General features: G+C 37.0%; 1 protein-coding gene across 1 annotated transcript in view; it reads right to left on the bottom strand.

The window, feature by feature from the left end:
* NEB (nebulin) overlaps window positions 1-13,134 on the bottom strand; it is a 121,293-nt gene that overhangs the window by 48,854 nt on the left and 59,305 nt on the right. Inside the window, exons 61-79 of the mRNA XM_034061660.1 lie at window positions 12,039-12,146; window positions 11,509-11,820; window positions 10,392-10,595; window positions 10,066-10,170; window positions 9,485-9,589; window positions 9,081-9,392; window positions 8,680-8,784; window positions 8,345-8,443; window positions 6,624-6,725; window positions 6,330-6,437; window positions 5,191-5,502; window positions 4,839-4,943; window positions 4,653-4,757; window positions 3,972-4,076; window positions 2,974-3,081; window positions 2,773-2,886; window positions 1,728-1,925; window positions 746-850; window positions 71-175 (exon numbers count right to left, since the gene is read on the bottom strand). Of these exons, the coding sequence (XP_033917551.1) occupies window positions 71-175; window positions 746-850; window positions 1,728-1,925; window positions 2,773-2,886; window positions 2,974-3,081; window positions 3,972-4,076; window positions 4,653-4,757; window positions 4,839-4,943; window positions 5,191-5,502; window positions 6,330-6,437; window positions 6,624-6,725; window positions 8,345-8,443; window positions 8,680-8,784; window positions 9,081-9,392; window positions 9,485-9,589; window positions 10,066-10,170; window positions 10,392-10,595; window positions 11,509-11,820; window positions 12,039-12,146 (2,817 nt within the window). The remainder of the gene's footprint in view (window positions 1-70; window positions 176-745; window positions 851-1,727; window positions 1,926-2,772; window positions 2,887-2,973; window positions 3,082-3,971; window positions 4,077-4,652; window positions 4,758-4,838; window positions 4,944-5,190; window positions 5,503-6,329; window positions 6,438-6,623; window positions 6,726-8,344; window positions 8,444-8,679; window positions 8,785-9,080; window positions 9,393-9,484; window positions 9,590-10,065; window positions 10,171-10,391; window positions 10,596-11,508; window positions 11,821-12,038; window positions 12,147-13,134) is intronic.

Genomic DNA, 13,134 nt, shown 5'->3' with positions numbered 1-13,134 from the left:
CAGGTTTAGTTGTTTCAATTCTTAGAAGGAGCCCGGGAAAAGCCTGAATAGAAAAAGTGGGGAGACTCACATCACTGGCATTTATAGCACTCTGCACTGCAGTCACATAGAGAGGTGTGTCAGTAACAACTCCAAAGTTCTGAAAATTCTCTTTTCCTGCAGCTGTGTATTTTATCTAAGGAAATAAACCAAAACATTAATGCTGAAAATGACCAGGAAATTCCCTTTCAGCTTCCTTTAAAATCACTTCTGGACAACTGAAACCCAGGATTCTGGCCCAGTTAAGACCAACTTCAACAGTGACAGGCCATAGAGAAGAAATACTTTATATCCAGTATGAACTAAGGAATAATGAAAATCGCACATCACCATATAGCATCTAATAGGCTAAAGGTACAATCAGCAAGTCAGGAGACACCATTTTCCCAACATAAATGTCTCACTGAGGTATCTTGTGCACACAACGGCATACAGAAAGACAAAGTGTTATTTTCTCTCTGTTACAACCTACAATCTTGCTGTCCTTCCATTCTCCTGTTTTCTTCTCCTTCAGTAACACAAGTGATCACATCTTCACAGATGAAACTGAAAGAGTGTATTATAATAGTTTGTAAAAAAAATATTCTGATGTAATAGAAATTACTCCATTCTGCTGTGGACTAAGACAGATGTCAGTCCCAGTGAATCACAAATAGAAGGAAAAAAAAATCTTATAAATATTTACTTTTGAGGAAAACAAGCTTACTTGGCTCTGGAGGTCATATGATTTTTTAGCCTGCAGGATTTGTGGCGTATCCCAGACATAACATCCAAGTCCCTTCAGCCAGTTTAAATCATCTTTATACACTACCTGTATGGAAGAAAACAGACCATTAAGTTAGGAAGAAATCTGCCTTCTGCTTGAATGCAGTAGTATTTGTTTTTCTTCTCCATATTCAGCATCTTCCACTTGTGCAAATTCAATGCTGAAGGTTAGCACTGAATCTGAACCAGGCTCCCTCAGTAATTCCAATCTATTTGGAAGCTTAAATATGAGCACAGAGAAGAATGGCCTATCTCTCAGTTTGACCGAATGATTTTTACCCACAGGATTTGCAAGAGATATTAAACCAAATAATACAGTACAGAAATGGGCTAAGCAATTAACACATCATCACATTTTATTAGGAAGATTGGTTGGCCCAAGCTGAGATACTGTTGGCTATGTAACACGAAAAAGTGTTGTGGTTCATTTTGTCATTCACTCAGCTCAGACCCTGTGCACCAAAACAAGCCAAATGAATAAAGTCTTTTCCAGAAGGATTGTGGATGCTGTCCTGGCCCATGTGCAAATCACAACAATCCCAATTACAATACTTAATGATGACTGCAGTACAGCGACATTCTGACTGTACCAATGTGCATGAACCAGACTGTAAGCTTGTTATACAATCTCATTCAGTCAAAGAGAGATAAAGTGCTGACAGCAGTGACCTTTGAGGTTCCATAATGTTAACTTTTTTTTTCCCAATTTACAAATAAGTAATAAATAACCAGACCAGCAAAATGTCCCCCTCAAACCCTGTAAAAGCATAATTTTTGATACTATGCTACTCAGCAATCTAAGACCATGGTTATTAATTTATTATTTGTAGACCATGGAAGACATTTTAAAGTATTTTATATTAAAATACCATGCAAAAAAATACATGAAAGGCTGCTAAAATGTCAAACAAACAAACACATACATCACTCAAAATTTCCTGGGCTCTTCTGGCTTGAATAACATCATTTTCTTCAGGTGAACAATTCCACTGATGGAAGTAAGTTTTGTATTCGAGATCACTAAGGATATATTGGCACTTCTTGGCTAGCACATGATTCATCATGTCACTTGGAATATGGACATTTGTTTTGGTGTCTTCATAATTCTTTCTGTAGGCCAACTAAATAGGAAAGATTGGGGAGAAGGCAAGAAGAGAGAGTAGTGGTTTTCTGCACAATTTTGACTCTAACAGGTTACAAGTTATGGCATAATCCGAGGCATGCTTTCTATATTTAGTAGTTAAACACCCACAGGATTCAACAGAATGAAATCTTAAATTAATCACCATTTATTCTGATGATATTCTAGAAGGACAAGAATTACCTTATCCACTTACAGATTTAACAGCTTGTGAAAAAATTAACACAAATTCAAGATTAAAAAAATCACATGCTACAAAACATGTTTGTAATCTAGTTAAATCTCCTTGCCCAAATGAAGACAGAAAATTTGGGATTATACTGACTTTATGCCCTGCATGATATGTTGCATGTGCCATGGTAAGAAAACACCAGATGTGTGTTTCACTTTTCCAGTTCTTTTATTCCCATTTCAATTAAAAATTAACACTTTATTAATATAGATGTGTGAAGCACAAGAATCCCAAGTCATATACTATTTCTTACTGTTCAGATTCTTAAACTGAAATAGAAAACATGTTTTGGTTTTTTTTTTCCCTATTCTAATATGTCTAATAGCTAAGCAAATCTCTTCTTAACCTCCTGAACAATTTCAATTATTCACCCATGTAACAAAATAACCATCCAGGAAACATAAACATGCTGAAAAAACTTTTACTGATGTTATTAGGTATTGTATTATATATGTATTGTATATTGTATTATATATTGTATTATATATAATATATATATTATAGATATGTAATATATTGTATATATATTATGATTAAAGATGTCATGCTAAAATAAAGAAAATGGGAAAATACTACAGTGAGGCTAATTCCTTACCGCACTCCTCATTTTCTGGAATGCTAGTGAATGAATGACACTGGGGAAATCATCAATCTCCTTCCCAGCCAGGTAATGGCCTTTCAGCTTCTCATATATTTCCTTATATTTAAGCTGCAAAATATTCATGTGGAAATTTTAAAGTTAATTCTAACAATATATATGGAAAATAAAGGAAAAGAAAGGAGAATTCATACTAACCTCACTATTTATGTAGTTTGCATGCTTTGCTCCAACAAGTGGAATATATTTTTCATCCAAAGAATAACCAATGGGTTTGCTAATCTCCCAAGCATTTTTATAACGTTTCTAGACAAAAACAAAACCAAAAACAAATAGAAGTTTTGGTTAAAAATCCATTATTACTTTCAAAGAAACCTGACTTTGCCATTTATACACACATACAATTTATAGTCACTGAATTGTGCCAGTAAAGTAACCGAAGAATGTTAATTTTGAATACATATTCAGTGTGATTAAGGAAAACAGAATGGAAGGTACCTGAGCACAAATCTAAGATGATCTCTGCTTTCTTTACTATATTTGGAATTCAGCATTTCTCCTCAGAGTAATACAAGTATCCAACACGTAGATACAAACTCTTGTTTATAAGTGCAGCATAGAACAGACATTGATAATTTTATAGATATCTGCTCAATATGGGGAAAAATATTCCAATAAAACCACTGTATATTTTAAAAGCATTAACTGTGTCAGTGGCACTTTTCTAATACATCATATTTTTTAAAAAAATTAAACATATTTACTTTCAGACTAACTTAGGAAGCACCTACTTCTATGAATTAGTAGTCACATTTTCAAAAATAAAGATTTCCAATAAAAATTAATTTATGAATGTAAGCAATCTACAATTTTCCTTTCTTAGAAAATAAAATGTAAATTTCATTAGTAGTTTCAGAATATATCATTGGATGGAATTATAAACTGCTGTCACACAAACTCTACTACTGCTATTACTGCTTCCAAACACCCAACAGCAGTGCTTTGAGGCCAGTTCAAAAAGGAAAGAAATTATCCCAATGATCCAAACTGAGAAAAAATGAATAAAAGAGAGATTCAGTAACTTTCACAGTGCTCCAGTAGACTAATAAAAAAATCAACAGTTCTCTGAAGTCCACCTCACATTCTGTTCATTTCAAAACAAATTTAAGCTTAGTTAGGTATTTATAGAATCTTACATCACTATATAGCAAGGACATGTCTCTGGCATGGTTCAGCGCAGGAGTATCATCGGACCCAATATACTGGCCTTTCTCAAGGTTAAACGTTTCTTTATATTTTATCTATAAAAGACAACAAACATAACATTAATTCCATGGGAGAAATAAATTTTCCCAATGTGTCATCTCTTGGAAGTAGACATTCATTTTCTGTTATCGTATTTTCAGTAACGTTTGTAGTTCCAGCTACTAGAGTACACAGCTAAATGTCATGAGTACGTCACACCACAAAATCCACACAGTATTGTAGTAAAATTCAACTGACTGATCAGCACTACAGCTTAGTAGCAACACCAGAACTCCACTAGTACTGTACAACTAAGTGCTGTTCACCAAGAACAGGACTCAATTTTAAACTACCACATGCAAAACCTGTAAACTCTAAATAAGAGACATGCTATATTCTTCTACAGAAAAATGCTAAATTATTTTGACTATACCATGTTGTTTGTTTATATCACTTCTTATTAAACTTATTTACATCAGTAAAAGTCTATTATTAATGAAACATCCATATGGATACACATGCATACATAAGTATATGCATAAACAGTACAGCTTAACAAAAGCAATTCAGTCATCTCCTAATTCTAGTAATATAGCAGTTTCTATATATATTTGTTCTTTTAAAGTACATACATCACTCTGATTGACGGAGTTCATCTTCGCCAAAACAATGTCGGGAGTGTCAACCACACTGGTATAATTGGAAAAGTTATCGAGGGCTTCTTTTGTATATGCTCTCTGCAAAGAGATGAAATATTTTCTTAAACATTGAGCATGAGAAAGACCTAATCGTATAACTGCTGAAATATTTTCTTTTACCTTATTTATCAGTTCCTGTGCATTCTTAACTTTCTTGTGTTCCACTGAATCCAGAGGAATCCAACCACAGCCACGAAGCCATTCCAAATCAGACTTATAGATATTCTGAATGATAAAAGATAGTACAAAAGAAAAGAAATTATTCTGTTCAGGGTGACATTTCTATTCTTCTGAAGTTCTTTACTGTGAGGGTGGTGAGTCACCGGAACAGGTTGCCCAAAGAAGTGGCAAATGCTCCATCCCTACCAGCGCTCAAGGCCACGTTGGACAGAGCCTTGGGCAACATGGTTTATTGTGAGGCATCCCTGTCCATGGCAGGGGGGTTGGAACATACGTATGTGATATCACTTACATCACTTTGCAGATCATAGGCCTTCCTTGCCTGAATACAGTCATTCTGGTCAGGATGGCATGTCCATTCATGCAGGTACTGGCGGTAGTCAATATCACTGACCAAGGTCTGACATTCCTTTGCTGCTACAACTGACACCATATCCGGAGGGAGGTGAATTTTGGATTTTGTCTTGTGATATTCTGATTTGTACAGTCTGTCATTCTGGATCTCGCCTGCATGCTCAAACCACACCAGTTTTGGATCATCTCTCATGCTGGCAACTCCAACATAGTGACCTCTTTGTTTGACATATTCAGCTTTGTATTTAAGCTGATGGAAGAGGGAAGAAATATGTATAAAATCAGCACAGATTATATTTGTTCTCGTTTTAACCTGTAAACAGCTATGGTTTTGTCAACACAAAGAACAGATGAGACAGGGAGTTGTGAAATGCAGTCTTAGGTTTTCAGTACATGACCAGATAAAACTACAAAACAAAACAAACAGTAAAGTTATTTTGTATAGTCCTCCATGAAAAAAACAGAATTTTCTAGACAAATATGCTGCCATCTCAGTAAACAGTATTTTCAACACAAGAGGAATGATCTGTCAGAAAATGTTTACTAATAGTTATTTAGTGGATTTAGCCTCATTTTTGTAACTAATTATTTGAGACTTTCTGAAGAGTGGGTGTTTAAGGTATTTATAGCTCACTGTTTTAATAAAATGTATATTCAAACTGAGTCATGTAATAATTGCAACACCCATTACACAAAAGTTTAAAAGGTAATGTGCATACCATCTTATAGCTGTTCAAGGAGGAAACCTCTAGCCAATCAGTGAATTCAGAGATATATATAAAAATCATAATACCACTTCAATTATTGAACATTTCTAAAATGCTGATTTTGAAAGGACCATTTCTGGAGAAAGCAAAAGTAGAAAGGAGAAGCTGACTTTTCAGCACTGATGTCTGTAAAACCCACAATAACAAAGATGACTGAATTATCTCGAGGACAGTGGACTTTTTGGGTCAGGAAAAGTCTACTGTATGTTACCCCTAAGGGAAAGCTTTCTATATCTGTTGTTGAATTTGCAAGGCCTTCAGCATTTCCAGGCTTCCAAGCACATGCCTTCCTAATGAGAAAAATTATTACCTCACTTTGGACATCATTTGAGTGTTTGGCGTGACAAATTTGCACAGTGTCAGGAGGTAAGAGGTAACCAGTGGCTTTTTCTTTCTCCCAGTTTTCCTTGTATAAATTCTGTGGAAAATAAAAGGAGGAATTCAACACTACTACACTGATAATTATTACCATATGTATGTAACCTTTATTCAAGTACAAGGATAACAAACCCTTCCTTCAGGATATTTTTAATAAAGCAAGTTTTCTAAATTCCTCACAAGAGTTATTAATGTGAGTAGAAACTGTCAGGGAGCGATCACATACCTGATTAAGTATTCTGGCTGCTTCTCGGGCCATATCTAGTTGTGGTGTATCTGTCAGAGTATAATTTGACTTGACCTCATTCCATGCTTTGTGGTATTTAATCTAGAAAGAGAAAGAAATTACAACCTTGCAGCATCATCACATCAGAACTGTGAAAACATAATACCAAGACCAGTATGTTATGCATGATATAATGTATAAACCCTTGAATTTGCAAAGCTATTAGATATGACACGTTAAGTATACATACAAATGGGTGAGGTTTTAAAAAGAAAATGTACAAGAGAAGAAATAACAAAATTTCCAGGGCATAATTTTGAAAATATGTTCCAAGGCAGCTGGGTGGACAGGGTATCTTCAGAAGTTATGTTACCTGTTTGGTCTACAGGGATGTATGGCCAATAACCAGACAAGAAGTGTTTGAACCAGGGCAATAGATTTTAAGCTTTTTAAGAGCAAATCCCTTTAGTCTGCATGACCTCTCTGTAAACACAGCATTCTAGCATGTCCCAACCACAGATATCTACATCAAGTCATGTTTCCAAGCACAGGACATGCCTGAATGTGTGCATGTTTTGTACATGTATACCGGCAGTAGTGAGAAGAATTAAACTAAGTGGGACCTTGATAGGCTGGAGAACTGGGCAGAGAGAAACCTAATGAGCTTCAACAAGGGCAAGTGCAGGGTACTGCATGTGGGGAGAAAGAAGCCCAAGCACCAGTATAGGCTGAGGGCTGACCTACTTGAATGCAATTCAGCTGAGAAGGACCTGGGAGTGTTGGTAGATGGCAAGCTGACTGTGAGCCAGAAGTGTGCCCTTGTGCCTAGGAGGGCCTAGGGTGCACTGGGAGGAGTGTGGCCAGCAGGTTGAGGGATGTGATACTCTGCCCTGGTGAGGCTCTCTCTGGAGGCATTCGAAACCACCTGGACATGTCCCTGTGTAACCTGCTCTAGGTGGCCCTGTCTTGGCAGGGGGGTTGGATTAAACGATCTCCAGAGGTCCCTTCCAACACTAATGATTCTGTGATTCTGTGATTATGCTCTTGTCCAAAGATACTACATGCATAAACTGTCAAGTCATGAATAAAAGATAAAAAGTCCAATATTTACAAGGGTATGTAGTGACAGCAGAAAGGGGAATGGCTTTAAAGTGAAAAAGGGTACATTTAGGTTAGATATTAGGAAGAAGTTCTTTTCTATGCAGGTGGTGAGGCACTGGCACAGGCTCCCCAGAGAAGCTGTGGCTGCCCCATCGCTGACTGTGTTCAAGACCAGGTTGGCTGGAGCTTTGAGCAACCTGGTCTACTGGAAGGTGCTCCTGCCTCTGGCAGGGGGGTAGGAACTCAATGATCTTTAAGGTCCCTTCCAACTCAAACCATGCTGTAATTCTGTGATTATGGTTGCCAGAGTGCAAGTGGCTATTTATGTTCATGTTGTCAGTGACAACCTGTGATATCAGTCAAGACTGAAAGAAGAAACTGGTTGCAGAACTAGCACTGGCTTTTCAAAATGCATAGGAAGACATTATTCTGCTTAAGGAGCTTCTTACCTACAACAAGTGGTGGAGATGAACTTGTGAAGACCTATTCATCCTTATGTCATACATTCACAGAATTCACAGAATTTTTTAGCATTTTTTAAGTATTCTTTTACAGATAAAATCCTACCATTTAAATATGCAGACCAGTTTAGCAGCCCAGAAAAATGCTGGCAAACTTACATCACTACGAATTTCACCACTATTCTTTGCTGTGACATAATCAACTCGGTCCGCCACTGGAGTAAATGAAAGAGTTTCAGGTTTCGTACGGTACTTTTTCTATACAAGAGAAAAGATCACAAATCAGATTACGCAGGAATAGCTAAGAAAGCAATTCTGAATACATAGACAAGACAAAGTTTATATGGAAAGAAAAACTCTCCATGCACAATTAATGCTGTGGAAATGCTCCAGTTGTGCCTTTTTTTAAAAAAAAAAAAGTATTTAACCATTAACAGTACTTTAAATTGCAAATGCCCTCAAGAAAATTTCAGTTTTGAAAAACAATGTATTACCTCATTCAAGAGATCTCCAGCATATTTGACATGGTTGATTCCAAGTGAATCATGTGGCAACCATCCAATTCCCCGTAGCCATTCTAAATCAGATTTGTAAACAGCCTGGCAAAACAAAGAGGGTCCATCTTGTTAGCTACATTTTTCTGTATAATCCAGCAAGATTCATAAATAATAGCACTTCTATTGGTTAAAAGGATAGCAGTGATTCTAATATGAGCACTATATCTGAATTTATTACACTTCAGACCTGGCAATAAATAACAGTGGCATTATACTTTGCATTCCTAATAAATAGCAAAGCCAATTCATTAAATTCAGCAGAAGGTCCCTGCTACTTAGAGCTGAAGCAGACTAAGAAGAGACAATACAGTGATAATTTAAGCAAAGTTTTCACTTACATCACTCTGAAGATCATAGGCCTTCCTAGCCTGTACAACGTCATTTTGATCTGGAAGACAGATCCACTGATGCAAGTATTGACGGTAATCAACATCACTGACCAAAGACTGACCCTGTTTAGCTGCTATAATAGATAGCATGTCTACTGGTAGGTGGCACTGTGTCTTCCATTTGGCAAAGTGCCTCTTGTATTCCAGTTCACTCTGAACTTTGCCTATGCCAAGGGCAAACTGCATTTTCGAATCTGCTTCTGCATTTGGAACTCCAACATAATGTCCTTTCTGCTTCTCATGCTCCAGTTTGTATTTGTACTGGGTAAAGAGCAAAGATCACCATTACTTACTGTTATCATAACATAGCTCTTAAAGAATGTGAAGAGTTAGATGCCTCTGCTAGCACTTACATCACTAGCAATTTCTCTAGAAGCTTTAGCTGCCTTGATTGGGATTGCATCTGCTCTCAAATCATAACTCGTCTTCACCTCATCCCAAGCTTCTTTATACAGTTTCTGAAAAGACAGCAAAATGTCCCATATATGTTAAATATTCTGGCATTTGCCATTAAAGAAACACATAGTTTACTGCTATTCATTTGCTGAAATACTGTAACTATTTTTTGTGCATTATTCCTGCTCCCAGCCATAAACAATGATGTAAATCTTACTGCCTTTCACACATACACAGTGCCTGCAACACAACTTTTGCAACCTATACTACATAGAAGGGTGTTTGCAAAAGTTTGGAAAATATTTATATACTTTGGGCTCTCATCCATTTCAAGAAAATACTACCTCAATGGTGAATGTAATTAATAATTTTTTAATTTAAGAACAGCCATCAGAGGGAAGGGAATTTTGCAAGCTCTGTATGACTGCAATGAGATTCATGTGACAATCTTCAACTTCGTAAGTAACATCTTAGAATGTTAAAATTCACAGGACACACACGCTACTCTAAAGAAATGTAGAAAACAGAATAAGCATACCTTGCTATAATTAACAGCATTAGTCTTGGCTAGGTTGATTTCAGGTGTGTCTGCCATAATATGGATCATAGTCTTGTCCTTTTCCCAGGCTTCTTTGTATTTTGGCTGTTAAAATAGTTCATTTTATGATATTGTCATTACGGAATTTCATTTGTCAATAACAAAATCCCATAAATCCCTCCAAAATTATCATCTCTAAAAAATAAAATGTCTGGAAATGCATTAAACTCGACTTACAATACTAGTGATCAATTTTATATTTTAGCAACAAGATTTCTCCTAACTGTTTATAGCTTTGAAACAACTTTAAAAATATTGTAACGTACAATGCTGACTTGTTCAGCATTTGCTTTAGCGAGAAGAACATCTGGAGAATCAACAACACTGGTATACTTCAGGCTTTCAATAGGTGTACGATAGACATTATCACTCAGAAGATCCTGGGCATGCTTCACTCTCTTAACAACTGGAGAGTCATTAGGCAACCAGCCAATTCCACGGAGCCACTCCAGGTCTGACTTATAGACAGCCTGTATCAGACACAGTCAGAAAAAGAAAACATTGTGTTTTCAGTGTCATAAGTAAAATACAACCTGGGAACTAACTTTTAAGTAGCTTGTTTCTTAAATAATACATTCTAAACCTGGTGAAATTAAATAGAGGGGAAACAACACAACAGAACTTACTGCCATTAATGATGATCAGTACTAAAGTCTTAAAAAAAGACTTCTGATCCCCTCCAAAATATTTATTCCTCTAGTCATTTCAACAATTTACAAGTAAAAAAAACCCACAAGCTGCCCACCAAGAAATACAACAAAAAGGAGGGAAAATAATGTTACAGAGTTAATGGGGACTAGAGCTAAACAGTGTAATTCCTGAAGTGATATCAGGCACTATTATTTAAGTATTAATCGAGAAAATCTTTCAGCAAGGAACATGAATCTCACTTTTGAAACTCATAACTGAAACAGAAGAAGAGAGCCCTATGTTGCCTAACCAGCAGCCAAGTGAGGACATGAGCTGAACTGACTCCTCCTGTTTTGAAATTAGCCACTTAAAGATCTTACCTGCTATCTTAGATAGGTTTCTTGAAACTACATAAATTTCCAAGTCAACTCAGATAAAGAGGAGTAAAAAAAGACACCTGATTCCAAAGAGGCAAACAGATGTTATTCCACCAAAGTAAGAGAGACAAATACTTCATCTTCTCCAGATCGCTGTTACAGTGTGTGCAACAGATGCCAAGTAAAGCTTTGATACAATTTAGACATATACTTTAAAAATTACAAAAAAGAGCAGATAATAGCACTAACATGAAAAATTTTTAAAAATAAATTCTGAAGATATATCTTTGGAGACTGTAGTATCAAACCATCAAAATCGGGCAGTAATATATCAAATATCAACAGCAGTTACTAACACATCCCTACACATACTCACATCACTCTGTAGATCGTAAGCCTTCCTGGCATGGATCACATCATTCTGGTCAGGCAGACACGTCCACTGGTGAAGGTACTGACGATAGTCAATATCACTGACTAGTGCCTGGCAATCCTTGGCTGCCTGCACTGACATTGCATTGACTGGTATGTGGACCTGGGACTTTGAATCATGGTACGCCTTCCTGTAAATTCGGTCATTCTGCAGCTGCATAGCACGTGCAGCCCACGACAGTTTGGGATCCTCCTGGGCAGTTTTGCACCCAATGTAGTGGCCTTTCTGCTTCTCATGTGTTTCTTTGTACTTGTACTAGACATGCAGAAAGAACATAAGCAGTCACACATTGCTCACTTGTACTTGTACTTGTACTAGACATGCAGAAAGAACATAAGCAGTCACACATTGCTCACCTCAACACGACTCACAAACAAAGGCTTTCAGCTTCCTAAGCTGTAAATCCTTTGAGCTGAACTTTGAGCTGGACACAGAAAGACAGGCATAGCTACAACATTAAGGGAAGACTGTACCTCACTAGCAATGTCTCTGGAAGCCTTGGCATGTTTGATGGAAATGGCATCAGCTCTGAGGTCATAGCTTTTTGCCTTGGCCTCATCCCAGGCCTTCTGGTAATGTTTCTGCAAATAAAATTAATCAATCTTGTTACACACAGTCAAGACTGATAGCAATGCCTTTTCTTAAAGGCTATTCTGGAAATTTAATTGTCATACTCTACTAATTCTTCACATGCAGAATGATTTTATTCTCTTACATTGCTGATGTTGAGAGCATTGACTTTGGACTGCAGCATTACAGGAGTATCAGAAGGTATGGAAACCTGCGTCTTATCTCTATCCCAGTTTTCACGATACAGACGCTAAGGAGAAAAGCATAATGACATTTCATTATGGTCTGAACACTGAAGAATCCCTCCCTTAGGAATTACTTGGTAATTCTAATTTGCAATATTTTCTAATTAGTTATTACCATCAAACAAATTCTAGTCTCCACCACAAAGAAATGTCATCACATAAATGAAAGATAAGTGAAAGGCAAGTGAAAGGTAAGCTTACATCACTGATCTGCAAAGCATTGATCTTAGCCTGGACAACGTCTGGTGAGTCAGTAATGCTGGTAAATTTAATCTCATCTGGACGCGTGCGGTACAACCTCTCATTCAGGAGTTCCTGGGCTTTCTTTGCTTTCACCACATCCACAGAACCTTCTGTCAACCAGCCGATGCCCCGTAGCCATTCCAGATCCGACTTGTATACATTCTACAAAGAAACCAAGGTTTACTGACATTGTAGGGACAATTCTATATGCAGAAAGATTTTCCACAGTTTCCTCCTCATGCAGTTACACAGGAAGCAGGCACTGAAATGGTGGTGTACTATGTCCTTCCCACATACAGCTAAACCCCAGATTTGCACAGGAAGGAAAGTACCAGTCTTTTAAAGATACTTGCTACATGCATATCAGTGGTATTATCTGCAAGTAGTCTGCAAGCAGTCTGCAAGCAAACACTGTACCAGAAAAATATGGTCTCCTTACAAAATGCCTGGATTATTTCTGTTCCCCAAGCTGAAACCATGACTGATTTGGAAAGAACCATCAGACAAATGA

The sequence above is a fragment of the Melopsittacus undulatus genome, chromosome 4, assembly GCF_012275295.1.
Source record: "Melopsittacus undulatus isolate bMelUnd1 chromosome 4, bMelUnd1.mat.Z, whole genome shotgun sequence".
NCBI lineage: Eukaryota > Metazoa > Chordata > Aves > Psittaciformes > Psittaculidae > Melopsittacus > Melopsittacus undulatus.
Note: the sequence above shows the minus strand (reverse complement) of the source record. Positions and strands in the feature narration are given on the sequence as shown.